Here is a 20,675-nt window from a genome sequence, read left to right on the forward strand (position 1 = left end):
ATTAATTTGAATTTTTATATTATTGAAATTGTGTAATACCATTCCGACCAAAATATTTTGTTATACATTCATTAATTCATTTCTGTAATACGTGTCTTTTATGTTGCAGGTTATGATTATATCGGTGAATGTGTTGTATGGGACTTCCGGCAATCAATTATAATATTAGCTATATATCGATCAAACTTTTAGCCAACGATAACGACAAGTAATAAAAATAAGAACTTCAAATTAAAGGGAGCGATAGATACATCGAAAAGTCGACGAAAAATCAGTTGCCCACGATGAAATACAATGTTATAGCTTGTGTAGTAGTTAGTTTACTAGGACTATTTGTATGTTCAACTGCTAAGGAAGGTAAGCTACAAAATTGCTTTATTTTTTTTTATTTATTAAATATTCCTTTAAATCTGTTTTCTTGTCATATCGTAGCTCTTAACAAACATTTAGTTGGGAATAAACCACAAATTATATTAAATAGTTTTTACTTGATGTTTCAATTTTTTTGATACGAAGCTGTGTTCTAAATACTATATAACCGTCTATATAATCTAAATAAAAATTAATTTTTGAAAACAAAACTTATGAGTAAAAATAGATCAACTTATATATTTAAAGGCGTCTGTTTTCTCTCCTTTTTTATAGGTCCAAAAGTTTCTGATCAGATATAATATCTACTTAATGAAGATATTATTGTCTATCCTTTAAATACTAATAGTAATAATAATTGATTTTTAAAATCTACACATGATTTTTATCCACAATAAACTATTATTAATAGTTTCCTTGTTAAAAAAAAGGCTGACTTTTATACGGGAAACTGATTTTGTAAGCCAATCAAAGACTTTACTTTATGATTATTTTAATATGAAAAGATCCTTTCGACGTAAAATAGAAACAAACTTTCCAACGAAAAAACAGTCAATTTCTGGCCTCTGATAAAAAAACAATTTTTCTTCCAAAATTTGTTCAAAATATACGTATCGGGACTCAAAACCACTATCGATTGTCTCCTTCAGACCAAATTTGGGATCATCACATTCTCCAGCCTTCTTCTTTATGTGCCGTCTTCTACCGAAGGTTGGCGACCATCAAACGATAGGTTTCTCTGTTTTGTGCCGCATGTATTATGTTCGCAGCTTCTGGTATTTGAAACCATTCTCTCAAGTTTCTCAGCCAGGATTTCTTCTTTCTGCCCAAACCTCTTCTACCTTCAATCTTGCCTTCCACGATAAGCTGTAGCAAACTGTACTTATCATTACGGAACACATGGCCCAGGTATGATGCTTTCCTCCTTTTAACAGTTATTAACAATTCCACCTATTTACCCATTCGTCTTAATACCTCTGTGTTGGTCACTCTGTCTGTCTAAGGTATTCTCAGTATGCGTCGATACAGCCACATTTCTAGAGCCGCTAACTTCTTTATAGTTGCTGCTGTTAACGTCCACCCTTCAATTCCGTAAAGTAGCGTAGAGAGTACGTAGCATTTAGTGGCGCGCCATCGGAGGTTAACGCGGTACCGGTTGTTTAAGAGCTTTCTCATTTTGATGAATTTGGATCTTGCTATTTCAATTCGGATCTTAATCTCTACGTCTGGGTCCCACTTATCATTTACTGTATATCCCAGATATTTAAATCGGTGTACTCTCTCAATACATTCGGCTTCAATATTTAGGTCGATATGTTGAATTATTTTTTTACTGATCACCATAAATTTAGTTTTCTTTCTATTGATCTTCAGTCCAACTTGGTTGCCAGTTGTATTTACTCCATTTAGCATCATCTGTAAAACTTTGATGTTATCGGCCAGGATAATAGTATCATCTGCATATCGCAAATTACTTATTAGTACGCCATTAATCTTGATGCCCTCTTTGTACTATTCCAGTGCTTCTAGAAATATTTGTTCCGTGTACAGGTTGAAAAGCAGTGGCGAAAGAATACAGCCCTGTCTAACCCCTCTCGAAATGGTTACGTTTTCACTCACCATATGTCTATTCTTCATGAGGGCTGTTTGATTCCAATATAGATTTTTTATAATCTGGATGTCCTTAGTGTCAAGTCCTGTAAGATGTAATAGTTCTATAAGTTTGTCATGTTTGATAGCATCGAATGCTTTCTCATAGTCGATAAAACAGGCGTAGACATCTTTCTGTTGATCCAGAAATTTTTGAATCAAGACTTGTATTGCAAAGAGCGGCTCTCGAGTTCCAAAACAGCATCTAAAACCGAACTGTGTTTTACTTATGCTGTGTTCTAATTTTGCTCGTATTCTGGAATGGATAATACGCAAGAATACTTTAATGCTGTGACTCATTAAACTTATCAGGCGATATTCACTACACGTCTTAGAATTCGATTTCTTGGGAAGGGGCACAAATGTAGATTTCAACCAGTCCGATGAAATTTGACCAGTATCGTATATCTTATTAAACAGTTCCAATACTACATTCAGGTTGTTCTCGTTAAAAACTTCTCGTTTAAAAATTCGACTGGTATTTCATCGCATCCTGTTGCTTTCCCATCTTTCGTTTGATCTATAGCTTTTATCACCTCACTTTTCAATTGGTCCATTCAGATCAAGAGTGTTCGTAGAAATATGACGATAATCCGTAAACAAATCTTTTATGTAATTTGCCCAAGTCTGTAACTGTTCTTCTTTATCTACAATAAGTTTGTTGTTCTCGTCTATTAACCTACCAAACTGTTTTTTCGTGTAAGAATAAGTAAACTCCTTGATCCATACTTGCATAAGTAAACTCCATACTTGCCAACTACTTCACTGACTTCGCCTTTTCCTACTTTGGAGTTAAAATCCCCCATTACCATGGTTATGTCTTGTTTCTAGGTTTTTTATGATTTCGTCTAATTGTTCGTAAAACTCTTCAACTTCTTCATCAGTACTCTCAGATGTGGGAGCATAAACCTGAATTATATTTATGTCTAGAGGGTGCGCACTTATCTGGATTAACATGCAGCGTTCTGAATATGGAATGAATGTTTTTTGATTTTATTATTTACTAGAACCGCTACTCCATGGTTGACCTATGGTTGACCTCTTCTCTGCTGCCTGGAAAAAATATTGTTGCATCCTCCTTCTCGCACTTACCATTACCTGGCCATCTTATTTCACTCAAACCCAAAAAATCATTTTGAGCCTCTTCATTTCATTAATTGCGTTGTTTAGTTTTCCAGTCTGATAAAGAGTTCTTACGTTCCATGTAGCTATCTTAACAGTATTTTTTTCTGATATTTTTATTTGTTTTATATAGTCGCATATTTCCCATGCAAAGCCTGGTACCCACCGTTGGGTGGCTGGTCTCTGATACCCTGATTTCACATTGTCAAGCTCGGGATCTCGACGACGCCGGTTACTAATCGGGTCGCATGGCATATCATCTTTAAATCTCCTACTCGTCATGATGGTTTAGGCCACATTAAATAAAGAAAGCAAGTAACTTACAGTATATCTCGAACCCAGCTATCTTCACTCTTATTCAGGACACGTAGAACAAACACTTTCCCTCACAACTTTTGCTTTTAAATCCATTAAATTAACTTTGGTAAAAATTCACTGCTTCTCAACTTTGACGACCGAGAAATTCTTTCTGTCCTTGCCTCGTTCCCTTATTTTTATCTCTTTTGCTTCTCACCTCCTAAAATGATTCCTAGCTAATCCGCTTTTTCAATTTTTTCCCCGCCAGACTTTTTCTATCCTACTTAAATTGAAAACAAAACCCCTTCTTCGTAATCATACCTTGCTCATTTTTCTAAAAAGTTTCCGTGTAAGTTAAACAAATGTACCTTCTAAGAAATTATGTGAAAACTATTATGCTGTTTATTTTACAATCGGTTTCAAAAATTCCTAATCTGTTATCAAACATGTATTGTCTTATGTACCTGTTGAAGCTTAGACAAAAATTCGAATATAAACTCGATATCTTCCTAGAAACTTTTAAACCGCACAGAGAAAGTTTTATTAGTCAGCATACTATAGTTTGTCTTAAAATATATCGTACTTTCCCGTCGTTAAAGGATTAGTGGTATTATCGCCATTATTAATAGACAAATACGTTTTGAATTTCTACCTGATCGCTCAGGGTTGAATCAGGTACGGCTAATGTAATCGATCATTAAAAATCTCTACTTGCTACTGTGTGTATAGTATATTAGTGAAGATTGTTCGTAAAAAATATGTTTCGTCCACGGAAAAATAATCGCTCGAGATCTACTAAACATAATCAACAGCATTTGTCATTGGACGCAAAAAAATAGTTAAAAATGTGTGTCCTACTTTAATAGATAGGGGCCTAATCAAACAGAATGTTGTGAAAAGAACATATTTACTTACAAAAACGTCGATATCGTCGACAAAGACTATTGTAAGCGAAGAACCATTGACAAGACGAAAAAAAGTAGTAATTTTTAGTCTATATATATATATATATATATATATATATATATATATATATATATATATATATATATATATATGGCTTTAAAATAATTAACATTTTTTAATAAAGACTCATAAATTTCAGTTTTAGTACTTGTTTGGCGCTTTTTGTAGCTGTAGACTGTAGTAGCTTGCGTTATCCATGACGATTACACTACTTTCAGGAATATTTTTCAAAAGAGAATTTTGAAACCAATTTTCAAAAAGTTCTGCACTGCTATCTTCATGATAGTCTAAGTGAAGTCTTTGATATTCTTTGTAGATAAGAACAAACAGTTTCGAACCCACATATCTTTCGAACTGGTGTGAATTATTGTTATGCGTTTTCCTTTATTTAAAGATGCTTTCGTATGACATTTTTTACTAAAATCGACCTTCTTTTACATACTATATCATGAGTATCAAACCATGTTTTATCCAGATATATGATAGATTTGTTTTCTAACCTATAATTTCAGAGAGATACTCAGTTCTTCAAGCGTTTAAAACTTATTTTAGAAAGGACTGTATGGAGAGTGGTATCTATATTTGTTTCTTCTTCCTATAACTTCAATTTAATTTATCTAACGTAGGAACTATCTTATTTTCGTAAAGAACAACTTATTGTTCTTCTTATAATATCTTATCGAGTACTGTCCAAATAATGAGACTAAAAATTACTACTTTTTTTCGTCCTGTCAATGGTTCTTCGCTTACAATAGCCTTTGTCGACGATATCGACGTTTTTGTAAGTAAATATGTTCTTTTCACAACATTCTGTTTGATTAGGCCCCTATCTATTAAAGTATGACACACATTTTTAACTATTTTTTGCGTCCAATGACAAATGCTTTTGATTATGTTTAGTAGATCTCGAGCGATTATTTTTCCGTGGACGACACATATTTGTTACGAACAATATTCACTAATATACTATACACACAGTAGCAAGTAGAGATTTTTAATGACTGATTACATTAGCCGTACCTGATTCAACCCTGAGCGGTCAGGTAGAAATTTAAAACGTATTTGTCTATTAATAATGGCGATAATACCACTAATCCTTTAAGGACGGGAAAGTCAAAACGATATATTTTGAGACAAACTATACAACATTGTTTTTTTTTCCTAATCATTATTCATGGATTACACTGAAAACTATCTATATAATTTAATTATACAGTAAACATTTGGGTTTTTTTCTGCAAATTTTTATTTCTAATATATTCCAACACTCACAGCATTTCAGAATCATAACAACTCCCCGCCATTTGATGAACAAATTTTGTCCCATGTAACAATTTTTTTGTAAACAAATATTCTTTTAATTGGCTCATTAACCTAGATATTTAAATGATTTTATTTGACAACAAAATTAAAACACCTTAAAAAATAAAAAAATTTCCCGCCTATGACCATATTTCTTTTTTGGTTTATCCAATTTATTCACTATAGTCCAAATTTCGCTCAATTACTTAGTAGTTTTTCAGATTCTACCTCTCTTATTTATGAACTTTCGTTTCTTTCCTATCTAGTTCTCTTTCTGTCAACTCTCCTCTACTTCTTCTGAGTCTTTTTCCAATTTGCACATTTTATTCTCATCTACGTACAGGCATCCATTTTTTTTTGTTTTTCTGTCTCTTCCATTTGTTTTTCCTCACTTGGTCTTGTTTAATCGCCATATTAATTTCCTCTTCTTTTTTCTTGCCCAACACCACATAATATTCTATATCAATTATTTGTCCATCTATCGTTAATTCCTTTTCTTTAAAGTTTATGGATACATGTTTATCTGCTAATTAATACACTCCGATCAACATGTTGTGGCTTATTTCTTCCATTATTACGCATTGCAAAGAATAAAATTTCTTTCCAACCCTTGATTTAATTCGTATTCCTTCATTATTTGTTGACAGCTTCTTTTTATTAGCACCAGCCAAAGTTACCCGATGAATCTTGTTATCTTAATTTAGTTAAATCCAATTATTATTCTACCAACCGCTTATTAATTAACGAAATTTCCGATCCCGAGTCGATTAAAAGCAGATCGCACATATCTTACGGAAAATGTAATGTCACTCAAATGCAATAAAATTTACATGAATAGATTCGTCTCGAAATTACAATCATTTCATATCATTGTGCCAACTCTGAATTGTGATAATTAACGGCGTAAATTATTATAAATAAATCTAAAATCAAATCAATATGTATAAGGTTCTACCTGAGGAGTGAGAAAAGAGATTTTGTTAATCACCAGTTCATAAATCTTTCTTCAGGTATTACGGCAAAGTACCATTGCCAAAGTACATAGTTCTTTTAATCCGCTTAGCTTACGCTGGGTTAAGCTGTTTTCAATAGCGACTATAGAAAATGTCACACTGAGAGTGCAGTACTGGTAAGATACGGCAATGCTTTTCTTATGGAGAATAAACGCGCAGGGTTGTCGGTTTTCTCCAGCTGTTGATTGCTCATTGTCTCACAGGACCGGCTTGGATAAAATGCATCTGCCGGCAGTACGAGTAAAATATTTTATATCATGTATACGTATACAGTAGAATAAAAAGGCATTGATGAGTTATTGACAACGAAAACTATGAATTTTGCATATAAAACGTCAACATGAGATATACAATTGAATCATATTCATAAGAGTAACATTTGAACACCTCTTTACAAGAACAACATACAATAACTGTAGTTTTAATGTTTTACATAAAATAGAAAAAACCTACATAATTTCTAGGAAAGAATTTGGAAACTTGGAAATGATATTATTTATAGATATTATATATAATATTCAAATTTCCAATTCTTTCATAGAAATTAGATTTTTTCTATTGTATGTAAAATATTAAAAATACAGTTATGTTGTTTCTGTAAATAGGTCTTAATTTCTTTTGTAAAACTTCTGCTACAAATTACCATCATTAACATAATCACCTAAATATGGCCATAAACTTGTTTGTCATAATTAGTATTTGATAAACTCCAAGCTTTCCCTATTTCACCCCCTACCCATCCTTAGGGTGAAAGTGCTTTTGGAAAACGAAACTACACTTCAAAATTTAGTCCGAGTTTCAACAGAGAGCATGGAGTCCCATACGTTTAAATCCGGTGAATTATTTAACGGTTGCGCTAAACTCGTAGTGTTAAATGTGTTGTATTTTTTACAAAATACGGAACAACTTAATGTAAGTGCTGCTGTAAGACGTACTTCGTTGATGACTGGTGTTAGCGAAAGAAGCATTTACAATTTCAAAAAAGAAAAAGAACAGAGTGGAACGTTGAAATCGCCAAAAAAACGTAAAAAACGAGTGTGTCAATCAAATTCTAGAATATTCACATATGACGAGGGTGTAAGAAGTATTCTACGGAGAATTGTTCATTGTGAATTTTTCATGAAAAATTTGCCGCCATTCTTAAAGCATATACATAACTTCATACAAGGTAATGAAAATATACAGCCGTTGTCTCTTTCTACTTTATACAGACTTCTGAAAGATATTGGATTTGTTTATAAGAAACGTGGCCGAAGAAGCATCATGGTGGAGCGAGAGGATATTATTCATTGGCGGCATAATTATTTGAGAACTATACAACGTTTGCGAAAAGACCATTGCAATATCATATATTTGGACGAATCGTGGGTTAATGTTGGCCAATCTATAAATTACGAATGGTGCGATACTACGATACAAAACAGTCGTGATGCTTTTCTCAAAGGTTTAAGTACTGGCTTAAAAGCACCTACTAAACGAGGTCCACGATATGTTTTATTGCATGCAGGTTTTTCAGGAGGTTTCCTTCCTGGCACACAGCGTGTTTTTCTGGCAAAGAAAAATGTTGGCGACTATCACGATGAAATGGATGCCGCATATTTTGAGTCGTGGTTTAAGGAGACATTAATATTAAATTTACCAAATAATGGTCGCAGGAATGTCATTGTAATGGACAATGCATCGTACCACTCCCGTAAAGAGAGATTCCCTAACAATTCCTGGAATAAAGCTGCAATCAAGGAATAGCTAGTGGAAAAAGACATTTTTTTCGAGGAGTGTTATTTGAAATCCGAGCTATTAGAAGCAGCGCATGCTTTTAAATATCAATACGATAAGTATCATCTTGATGAGTATGCTTCACAACATAATGTTTATATTTTAAGGCTTCCTCCATATCACTGCGAATTGAATCCTATAGAAATGGTGTGGAACCAAGTTAAGCGATATGTATGTACCCATAATACCACTTTTAAAAACGACGAGGTACGCCAGTTGATCGACGACGGTTTCGCACGCGTCATAGAGCAAAATTGGCGCAATTATGTCACTCATGTTGTTGAGAAAACGGAAACTGAGATGTGGACTGCGGACAACCTGCAAGATGACGTAGACCAATTGATAATACACGCAAACACAGGGGAGAGTAGCGAAAGCGAATCCGACATCTCGGATGTAGAGGACGACTTTAGTATAATTAATTGAATATCTGTGAGTAACCTCGATTATTTTACACTGTATAACCAATAAAATGCATTTACCAGTCCAATCAGAGTATGGGCTTTTCGGATATTGGGCTGGGTGCACGGAAATCGAGTTCTTGGAGGTTCCACCCTGTATATTTATATCTATCAAGAAATGTAATATATTTGTTAGTTTAATAAATTGTAAATATAATATAATGTTAAATAACTTACACTATAAACCTTATACCTGCTCATCTGGTCAAGTGTGGGCAAGGAAAACCATTATCCCATATGGAATAACACAAGGTTTCGCTGAAAACTACCAGGTTGCTATGCCAAGGAACTAGGTAAACTTATGTTGTGTGTAACAAATGCGAGACTGCATTATGTTTTAACAAGGACAAAAACTGCACTTCAGATTTCCACAAAAAAAAAATTTCATAGTAGGTGTTAACATTTCGCAGTGATTCAAGTGCGCAACTTGTTTTTTTAATAACATCGCCGGGATTAAAAAATTTGCAAAGCTTTTTCGATATTCCCGTTCCTGATAATTTTTCACATATTTACAAAAGAAAAAGTTTTTCTTGGATATTGGGCTGGGTGCACGGAAATCGAGTTACCGGAGGTTTCACCCGGTATATTTATAGCTATCAAGAAATGTAATTTAAAATACATTTGTTAGTTTAATAAAGTATACAGTTTTATAATAAAATTCTCCCTAAGAACTTAAGGTCTTTTTATTCAAATTCATGCCTCTTATTTGGCTACTTGAAGGCAATTATTTTATCAATATATTATTTTATAATAAATAACAGAGCCCGGCGTAGAGATCTGGGTACGGTTCTGTGACTACCACTTGGACCTGTTTATATCTCCAAGCACAAGGCGATGAAATCCGGCAATTGTGCATTCCTATATTAGCCGTACTGCACTCTCGGTGTGCTATTTTCTATAGACCAATAGTATTTATGACTGACAGTTTTATTGACTTCAAAAATGTGATAAGTGATTTCCATAAACTTTAATCAAAATTCGGAGTTGGCGCTTTGAAATGATTCTAATTTCGAGACGAATCTATTCATGTCAATTTTATTGCATTTAAGTGACATTACATTTTTCATAAGATGTTTGCGATCTCCTTTTCACTGGTTTATTGTTAATAAAAGCATCTACATATATTATATATGCATATATATATATATATATATATATATATATATATATATATATATATATATATATATATATATATATATATATATACATAAAATTAATACCTTTCGGTGAATTATATTGAAGCTACTGATCGGCTGAGTTATTGGGCTGAAATTCAACTGGAATTTATGATGTACGGAATTATTGTATCGTAATTTTCTTGATCTGTTTCTTCAGTTTTTCTGACAGTTTCTTCAGTTTTTTTCTTTGGTCTTAGGTTATAGTATCGTCGAATCTACGACAGTTTCATAAAAATACAAATTATTATTGTGCCATTGCAGCAAGACACATTTTTTCTGCAGACCAATATTCCTACAAATAAAAATGGTAACCATGATTAATTCCGATCAAGTACAATAAAGCAAAGAAAGCTTTTTATTTAGAATATCGCTTATTGAGTTACAATCTCTTTTATCTTGATGTCTAGCCGATAAGTTCTTAAACATATGTAACCAGCAATTAATTCATTTGACTAACTTCACGATAGGGAGTAACAATGTTTTCTCGTCACGTTCTAATGTTCGTTCACGTTCTAATGTTCGTAAGTGGCAATGCTTTATCTTTATAAAACAAATATTAAAGGATGATTACCAAAGTTATCAATAATTATCGAACACCAAAATTTAGCCTGACTAAACATAAAACAAATATCTCATGGTGAGTATCAAAGTTCTCTATCTTTCTGCTTCTTCTCGTGCCACTCCTAGCGGAGATTGGAAATCATCATGGCCACTGCGACTTTGTTAGCAGCGCGCCTAAAAAGTTCAATCAAACTACACCCGAACCATTCACGTAGATTACGAAGACACGATATTTTTCTTCTTCCCACACTTCTTTTGCCCTTAATTTTGCCCTGCATGATATTTCTTAAAAGTTCGTACTTTTCACCTCTCACAATGTGCCCCAAGTATTCCATCTTTCTAGTTTTTATCTCATTTAGAATTTCGCATCTTTTGTCTAAAGTTTGGAGTACTTGCGTGTTAGTGACGCGGTCCATCCATGATATTCTGAGAATGCGCCTATAGCACCACATCTCGAAAGCTTCGATGTTTTTTGTGGTCAACTGTTTTAGTGTCCAAGCCTCTACTCCATACAACAGGGTAGAAAAGACATAACACCGCAGCATTGCCTCTTTATCGCACCGCATCTCTATCTTTACCGGAAACTTATGCTGATAAACCCTTATAAAGGATTAAGCATAACATGTACTCCATTGTAACAGAAAAATTAATTACGTTTTTTAAAATAATCTTAATTGCACAATAATCGGAAACTTTGTCTAATGTAAAAGTGGCGGTTTCTCGTTAAAAATGGCTTCTTTAAAAAATACTACGAGACAGAAAAGATACAAAACATTATCTTTCAACAATAATGATTAGTTGTAACAAAAGTTTTGGGTGGTTTAAGGGATCACAACTCTTAATCCATTTGTCCTTCTTCATTAAAATATGTAAAAACAGTTCTAGATACGATTTTCATGCTGTAACTTTAAAGGGCTTTACATTTTTTGTGTACATAGGTAAGTTAAGATCTATCTTTTGCGTCGGAGTATGTGGTTTAGTTTGTTTTATAATCTTTTGTTTTATTACACAGTATATTTCTCGCTATCAATAAATAAATGATATCGTCGGTATACTGCGAAAACCAGGTAAATGTCGGAATACCATAATCGAGAAAAAACGTTTTTAAAGTTTAGTTTTTTATTGTGAATTAAGCAGTCAGCTTGTTTTTGATATTAGGTATTCTAGTTAAAGATCCATATATCTGAAATGATATTCTATCATTAGTTTGAAAAAGTTGAGACACCTATCTGACTAATCCTAAATTTAAGTTGGAAATGCTATCACTTACCTGGTTTTAACTGTAAATCTAAATAAATCAATTACTCTTCAAATAACATATTTAACACAAATATATTAAACCAAGTATAATATTTTCCAGTTTTGTGATCGAGATATGAGGCTTTTACTAGGTAATAGCAATGTTTTAAGATATTAGTCGATATTTATGACATTTAACTGGTTTTCCCTGAAAATTTTATTAACAGCTGTTTGTAGTTAGTTATTATTGATATGAATGATAGGCAGTTTTATAAAAAAAAAAACAAATTTATTTCGAATATAATAATAACAATATTATTATTATAAGCCTTCCTCGTCCGATTCGTCACTGAAAGCAGGCTCTGGCAAGATGTCTGTTACATCACTTCCCGTTTTCAAATAACGATACCACCCGTGATATTCCTCCGGTATCACTCCCTTATCACATAGCTGTACCAAATCTCTCTTTTTTTGCTATGCTAATTGGCAAATGTGCATCATAAACTAAAGTTCTTCGAGATTGCTTGTATTAGTTGATAACTTGGCGTGCTTTTGTCTTGTTGACTGTCGTGCAGTATCAGTAACGATATAATTGAAGCTTGTTGACATGTCATAATTAAAATAGATTCTGTTTGTCTCTCCTTTCACGAATCTCATTCTTTTTATCTTCAACCACATTATTTTTTCGCCGTTTTGGTCTTTTGTCCGGTTTTTAATTAAAGTATGTGACAAATTTTTTAAATTATAAAAGTCGTAGTATTTAAATTCTTTACATTTGTATGGTTCTATACATACTTTTTTATCATCAACCTTGATATTTTTAGTTCCTCTTGTATTTTGAAAAACAGACAAGTAATCTGGCATCCCATAGTTAGATCTGTGTTTTTTAGCGGTTTCGATACTACTATACATAGAGTCAACTTCCATATAGGAATGTCCAGACTCTAAAAATTTGTGTTCAATAATATTTAAATGGTCTATGTTTTGAACAGCCCATAATAGTAAGGCTGCAATATGAGAATTACGATTCTGTCCTCCGCAGGTATCAGACAATAAACTTATTTCACTTACATATTCTGGAACACATTTTGATAAGTAGTGGAGTATATTGCTTCCTATGTCAGAACTTCCTCGTTTACCGTTAATTTCTGACCAGGCAAAACAGTAAGCTGCATTTGGTAATGCGGATTCATATACACACAACTTTTAGACGCATAATTTTCGAGAATGATATAGTCGTCCAGTCAATCCACTTCGAATCTGTAGTACGGCCAGTAGATCGAAAGTAATTGAAACAGAATCTCGTTGTTCATTAGATCTTTTCTTATCATTTTATTTTTCAAGATTACATACTTCTTTTCTTTCCTGATGTTTTCTGTAACTGTCTTCTAAATCCGATTTGTCAGTTGGATTAGCCCTATCATATTTATTACAAACTAAACATTGATCAAAATATACTATCATACTATCAAAATTAGAAAGACATCATATCTAGGACACATAATGCGCCATAGGGAATTTGAGCTGCACCAGGTAATATTAAAAGGCAAGATTGAAGGTAAAAGGGGCATAGGACGAAAGAAAAAATCTTGGTTACGAAACATCAGAGATTGGACCCACACAAAAGGAAATGAATTAATTCATGAAGCCCAGAACAGAGAGAAATTTGCCATATTAATCGCCAACCTCAACAGAAAAGGCAGTTAGGAGGAGGAAACATTGATCTTTTTTAGGAACAAAAAAGCTTAAATTATAGTCGTTAGACAATATTGTTCGATATGTAATTTCGCTAACACCTTCCAGTTTCTTCGGCTCACAGTCATTTATATAAAGCTGGTACATTTTTCTTATACTTAAAATTTTATCCAAATATCTACGCTTTGAACTTTGGCGAATATAATGTGGGCCCATGGTTGGAAAAGATTCAATATGAGCATTCACGATTTTTCGGGTTTTATTGCTTGTTTTATTTGGCGGTGTATGCTTGCCGCTTTTATCCGTATCTGCATAACAGCCTAGAATATTAGTTTTCCTTACAACATCTTGTATTAACGACGCTGATATACAAAGTGTCTTACAAAAAAATTTCTCACATACCTGTATGTCTTGACCATTCAAAGAAAAGTAACACTTTTTGGAAAATGCACGTGGTTTTTTAAACTTCGACGAACTGCAACGACTCTCTTTGGCGGCTCTGTTTTAATACCTGCAATAAGAAAATGTTTCTGGCCTATACATTCTAACTTTCAATAATCACGACATAGTCTTTGTCTGTAATATTCGCTGAAATAACTGGCACATTTGTAAAAGCACTCTGAACAATTAACTGGTTTTGGCAATTTTGCTGGTCGATTCTTTTTTTTTATCTCATAGGGCAAACTCTCAGCACGCCTCCTTTTTGCGACATTTATTACCCAATCTTTGGAGTTAGCTTTTCTCCAACGTTTTAGTGGACGTACGTCTTTCCATACTTTACCAAGAAGTAGATTTAATATCCAACTAGCTATTTCAGTTGACACTAAATTGTTCGTGGGTGCACCTATTTCAGTATCTTTTTTCTTATCATTTAGGTTATCAAGGACAGCTGTGTGTAATTCATATAGACTTCCTAGAGAGAGCGATCCCTCTTCACTTGGCTGATATGTGGGGTCTACATCTGAAAAATCACTATCAAAAATGGATTCCATCATTGAGACTATATTGTTCCAAGAAACATCAAGAATTGAACTGCTGTCTTCAGTTATTCTATCTGTGTATGTGTTATAAGAGCATTTATGGTTTTAGCTTAGTAATCATTTCTAAATTTTAACTCAACCCGTTTTCAGGTAGAATGAAGTAAGTGTACTTAAAGGTTTTTACTAGTCGATATGAAAGAGAAATTTTAATAAATCATACACGTAAAATGTATTAAAGACACTTATCATCTTTTTACTGAATATTGTATGCAATAGTAGAAATATATTGTTGTCCGGCATAATAATATTTTTGTTTTACATGCAACAGAACTTTGATTTTATGGAAGTAAGCAGCGATATATTGTTTTATTTGAAAATAAAAAGTTGGTTAGGTGTAACTTATTTGTTTATTACACAAATTATCTGCTGAATGGTAAGTCGTATAATTTATTGGGTTTTACCTGTATGTAGGGCGGAAAAAGTTGAGAGTTTTGCATCGAGCAAAAAGACAAAAGAGGGAATGTAAAGGTAGTGGGGGCAAAAATATTGTTAGACAGGAAGTGCCATCTTGAGAGGCCAAATTAAACAAGGAAAGAGAGTCTTTCCTTGTTTAAGAAATCAAATGTGCCATCTTGAGAGGCCAAATTAAACAAGGAAAGAGAGTCTTTCCTTGTTTAAGAAATCAAATTTAGTTGGGTTATGTTTTTATTTGTCCCAACTGTCACATGAAATCTTATTTATATTGAAGTTTTTTAACAATTGTTTCACATTTTAGACTGTTATCGTTAATATTTAATTAAAATTTTCTCGTCTAAGACACATTCTGAAAACTATTTTATAACTACTGTTAATAAGTGTCGGAAAATTTAAATTTGGCGCATTCGCATTTCCGGATATGTCCGCCATCAGAGGCCACTTTTTTGGTCGCCTTTTCATAACGATTAGATTCCCTCTTTTGTCTTTTTGCTCGATGGAGTTTTGGTATACTTAACTCAATATTTTAAAATTTGTCATTTACCTGGTTTTCGCAGTATACCGACGATATATTTGACGATTTTAATTTACTATACTTTTATTTCTTTCGAAGTCAAGATTTAATGTCATTTAAATTTTTTTTCAATAAATGAATTACGTACTAATTGCTATTTTGTTTACCAGACGTCTATTGGTTAATTGTGCACATATGGTTTATATGCATTTAATAAATGAATGCTCTATTTTTATTTAATTAGTTTAAGAACATAAGAGCAGATTCATTCTAGATATTTATTAATGCATGAAGACTTGGTAGTTCATAAATAACACATTGTAGTAATATGTGCTCCTAAGGAATGTGGTCGTCTTATAACTAACTAATGATATACTTGACCTTTTTAAGATTATCGCATGACGAAAAGATGATAGTTATTTCAAGGTAGATAGTTTTCTTTCTTATTGTAGTATCTAGATATCTAAAATAAACAAAATATAGTGAAAATTTACATGTGAAAAAATAAGTACTTCACAGAAAGTGATGTATTACTTGCCATATAGTCTCATTTAAAATAATTTTACAAAATGGCGCCAGTCCACCTTTTAATTATTACACCATTAGCAAGTTATAAAACTATGGATAATTACCTTAGTTGTTACCCAAAAATTAATTTATTTATGGTTTTTGCTTGAACAAATAGTTAAGCGGGGTAAAAAGTCGCATATGTGGCCAATGATAGTGACCGAACGCTGCTAAGACGTTTGGGTGTGTGAGTAAGCGTAGGGCATAGTTTTTGGAAAGCTACTAATTTCAGCAGGTAATCCTCAGTAATGATGACGAAAATCAAAGAAGTGTCCGTATAAGAAAATTGTATATAAACAGTATTTGTTAACTTTATTTTTAAAACATAAAATAAAACATAAAGAAAATCTTTAATTGATAAAGAAGTTACAGAAAACAGATAAATTCAAACTATATTAATAATCAATGGCAGCCTCAATACCTACAAGACGCCCAAGCAGATGATCCATGTATAAAAAGAGTATTGGATTGAATGCATCGAAGTGAGAGACCTACTTGGCAAGACATTAGTGCATGTAGTCCAGAAGTCAAGTCTTACTGGAGCCAATGAAATTGCCTAGTGCTAAAAGATGATCTTATGTATAGAACCTTTGAGGACGATGATGGTACAGAATCTAAGCTTTCAGTTGATTGTACCTAAAAGTAAATGTTTAGAAGTATTGCGTCAGTTGCATGACGGTGCATCAGGACCCTTTGGTATTACGAAGACTCTTCAAAAGGTTCGAGAACGGTTCTATTGGGTGAACTGTAAAAATAATGTAAGAAGATAGTGCCGGAAATGTGAACTGTGTGCAACCAGTAATGGTGCAGTTGCTCCTACCGTTGCAGAGGTACTTGCTAAAGAATCCTTTAGCCGATTTGGTGTTCCGTTGGAGATCCACTCCGACCAAGTGCGAAACTTCGAATCAATCCTTTTTCAAAACGTTTGTAAATTGATTGGTGTCAGTAAGACCAGAACGACACCCCTGCATCCTCAATCAAATGGAATGGTCGAAAGGATGAACCGAACGATGGGTAAATACCTGCTCAAAGTTGTATCAGAACATCAAAGAGATTGGGACCAACACATTCATTTATTCCTAATGGCCTACAGCTCGGCCGTGAATGAACCTACAGGCCAGACTCCAACCTGCCTGATGTTAGGTCGTGAAGTTATTGCAAGCGAAGATTATGTCGACCGCCTGAAGTTAAGAATGAACAACATTCATGAACTTGCCCGACTACATATCCAGTTAGCCAGTGACAGAATGAAAGATCAATATGATTCTCGATGTAAGAATGTAAGAATGAAATGACCTACTTCTCGATGTATGAAGTAGGTGATCTTGTTTGGATTTATAATCCACAACGTCGTCTAGGCTTGTTTCTTAAACTGCAAAGACAATGGTAATGTCCGTATGAAATTAAAAAAAGAATAAATGACGTAATATACCGAATTAAGAACTTGCCGAAAGGTAAACCAAAAGTAGTTCACATAAATCGTCTTGCATCTTATGCTGGCTCAAATGAAAGAGAAGAAGCACGAACCATTTAACATGAGATCAAAGATGAGCGGCGAACAAGCTTTAATGAATTTCTGTCAAATTACGCAGACAGAAAGAGTGCTAGATTCGGCGTGACCACAGAAGTTCAGCAGGATCTTTTTAGTGTTCCGCATAACGTCTCTCTGGATGAGAGCGGCGCAAGATAGACGGGGTTGGAAACATGCGGAAGAGGCCTATGTTCAGCAGTGGACTCTTGAGGCGTTTGGACGAGTTAAAAAATCAGCAACCTAAAGTTGGAAGAGTACTGAGATTAGAAGATGGTTCTCGATCTTTGCTGTATACGGTGACCAGGAAGTCGTATACAGACAGGGCAAGCTACTAGAATATATATATATATATATATATATATATATATATATATATATATATATATATATGGCGTGCTCTAACTAATTTAAAGAAAATCGTGTGCAATTATGACATCAAGAATTTGGCCTTACCCAAGATAGGCCATGCACTAGAAAATCTGGATTGGAAGATTGTCAGAAGCATGCTTGAAGTGATCTTCCGAGAAACCGGCGTACAAATTACTGTGTGTTGCATTAATCCAAAGAGATCGTATCCTTCAAAGACAGTAGACTGTTATTTCTTTCTGAGAGGTTCATGCAGAGCTGGAGAGTCCTGTAGATTCCGCCATCCTGGGCCTACATATAGAGTTGCTGATCGGGACGCTCAGATCTAAGAGGGGAGCAGTGTACCGAACTTGCTTATTTCGACGTAGCCCATATAACCGTTGCATATCGAGACGACGATGATCTACGTTCGAGAACCTTCCGGTAGTATCGACTGGGATGGAATCGAAGCGCTAATGCAAGTGAATAGAGGTGGACTATTCCAGAACATTCTAGTACATAATAACTTGGATATATAAGCTGCGCTGATATTAGGTTAGTTAGTTGTTAAGATACTATCGTACTGTAAACTTATAAATAAATATATTTACATAAATTAATAAATTAGAACCTTATTTAGTTCCTTTTGTTTCTAAACGCATTTGAATATATTTCGTGTACTTTAACTCTGGCTCAGGGTTTATTAAACATATTTCTCTTTAGGTTAACTAGGTAATTAGGCACTCCCATATATCTCATTATACTTCAGAGGGGAGCCTATTTTTCTTATAAGAAAGCCGAGTATTGGTTTATCGTTCCTAGAAGGGATTTCAAAATAAATTTGTTATCTACTGTTACTAAAATTATAAGTTATATATTAAAAAAGAGAAATAACGAAGAAATACAAGTATTTAAAAAAATGTTAACAAAAAAACAAACAGTCCTTTTTAATAACTGGTATTGTGTGCCTAGCCCGATTAATGTCCTGACACCTCGTTGGCATGCTTAAAATTGATCTTCTTTGGTTCTGGTCAATTTGGTTCCATATTTCCACTAACCTTATTGTCAGCTCTTTTAAACCTTCTGGTGCCGGTTGTAGAGCTTGACTTCCCATATTATAATTCTCGATGTAGTTTAAGTCTGGAGTTTGTCCAATCCATTGTGGTAATTTCTATCTCGAGGAGATAATTTTGCACTACTGTTGCGATGTATGAACGAGCATTGTCATGCATTAATTGAAAATCGTCACAAGTAAAAGGTACATACTGTATACCGTTAAATTATAGGATGTCAGTGATATAACCATAAGCTGTTAAACGACTTCCTGAATCACCACTACCTCTGTACGGTCCTCTACACTGATACGTCCTTAGGCCATAACTAAGCCATCACCAAAGCTTACTGTTCCAGCACTATTGCATTAGTCATATCGCTCTCCAGGACATACGGTGATTATTACTAAAAAGACAAAATCTGACCTCACTAGTGAACAGTGGCCTACTGATGGTGAAGACATCTTTCACTGGAGGAAAGTTCTTCTGTTATAACTGTAATGAAGCAAGTTCAAGTAGCACATCGCTTAGCCGCAATATCGCAAAGCCGCAATATCCGGAGTGGTAGCTAGGTTTCGTGAAACCTTGTAATCAGAGAAGATCTCTGCAAGGACGACCAAAAATTACCATAGCCACTAAGAAAGCTTTTTACGTCTCCAAGCTCTTAGGATAACCAGTACTCTCCTAAAACACAAAAGGTTGAAAGAATATTATATAAACCGTCGCTAAAACTGCAACTGGTCCTCTTCTTGCCGCAGGCCATCGACTTTGTAGGCTTCAGTTTGCATGAGAACATGCAAATTGGAAAAACCATCAATGGGCCAATATATTGTTTTCAGGATTAAAGATATGATTGGTAGTGTCAGTATGAATTATTTATATGGAATCATAAATCGGTGTTGTATGGAAATAAAATAGTACATATAGACTTGTCGTCAGAGACTAATAACTTGCTTGTATTCCGGATTGGTTGTTAATATTTTAAAAATTACTTCGAAGTTAGTTTTAGCCTCAAAGTTAATACCTGTTTCTGTATCCTATCTGGTGGGATAGTTGGAGTTCCTTAGATATTAAGAGCCTTTGATTCGAAATGAATTTGCGTGTTGTTTACAGTAATGAGACCTCCACTGTTTAAAAACTGTTCATCTATGACTTATTTGCTTGAGAAATAAATTTAAATTCGGTAATTGATATTCTCCATGAAAAAATAATATTTTTTGGGCTAACTACGGACAAAATATTATGTTAGTTTGACGTTATTAACAGAATCAAAAACTATTGCTTATAGTTTGTATGGGTAGATTAATTGCTTTTATATCCTGACAAGCTAAGTAATATAAGGGTTTTTATGAGGTGGATAGATGATTATCGTTGTCAATATCATCGAATTTCTCTTTTAATTGTGATTTGTTTGTTTGAGTTACAATAGGATCCTGATCCACTTCCTGTTCTGGGAAAAAACGTGTGTAATAAGTGGATGGTAAAATGTAAAATCTTTACTCATCATCATTTACTTTATCATTTTAAGCATAATGAGTGCATCGCTTAACCACTTCATACTGTGGTTGCATAAAATATTA

The 20,675-nt window shown here is 33.7% G+C and overlaps 1 protein-coding gene across 9 annotated transcripts in view; it reads left to right on the forward strand.

Moving 5' to 3' along the window:
* The window catches only part of LOC140439505 (uncharacterized), a 125,790-nt gene that overhangs the window by 72,274 nt on the left and 32,841 nt on the right, over positions 1 to 20,675 (forward strand). For 8 of the 9 annotated variants that reach the window (XM_072529467.1, XM_072529458.1, XM_072529459.1 and 5 more), the window contains exon 2: positions 110 to 357. In XM_072529467.1, the coding sequence (XP_072385568.1) occupies positions 285 to 357 (73 nt within the window). In that variant the 5' untranslated portion in view covers positions 110 to 284. The remainder of the gene's footprint in view (positions 1 to 109; positions 358 to 20,675) is intronic. The other variant, XM_072529465.1, reaches the window with a different exon arrangement.

This window comes from Diabrotica undecimpunctata, chromosome 4 (genome assembly GCF_040954645.1).
Source record: "Diabrotica undecimpunctata isolate CICGRU chromosome 4, icDiaUnde3, whole genome shotgun sequence".
Lineage (NCBI taxonomy): Eukaryota > Metazoa > Arthropoda > Insecta > Coleoptera > Chrysomelidae > Diabrotica > Diabrotica undecimpunctata.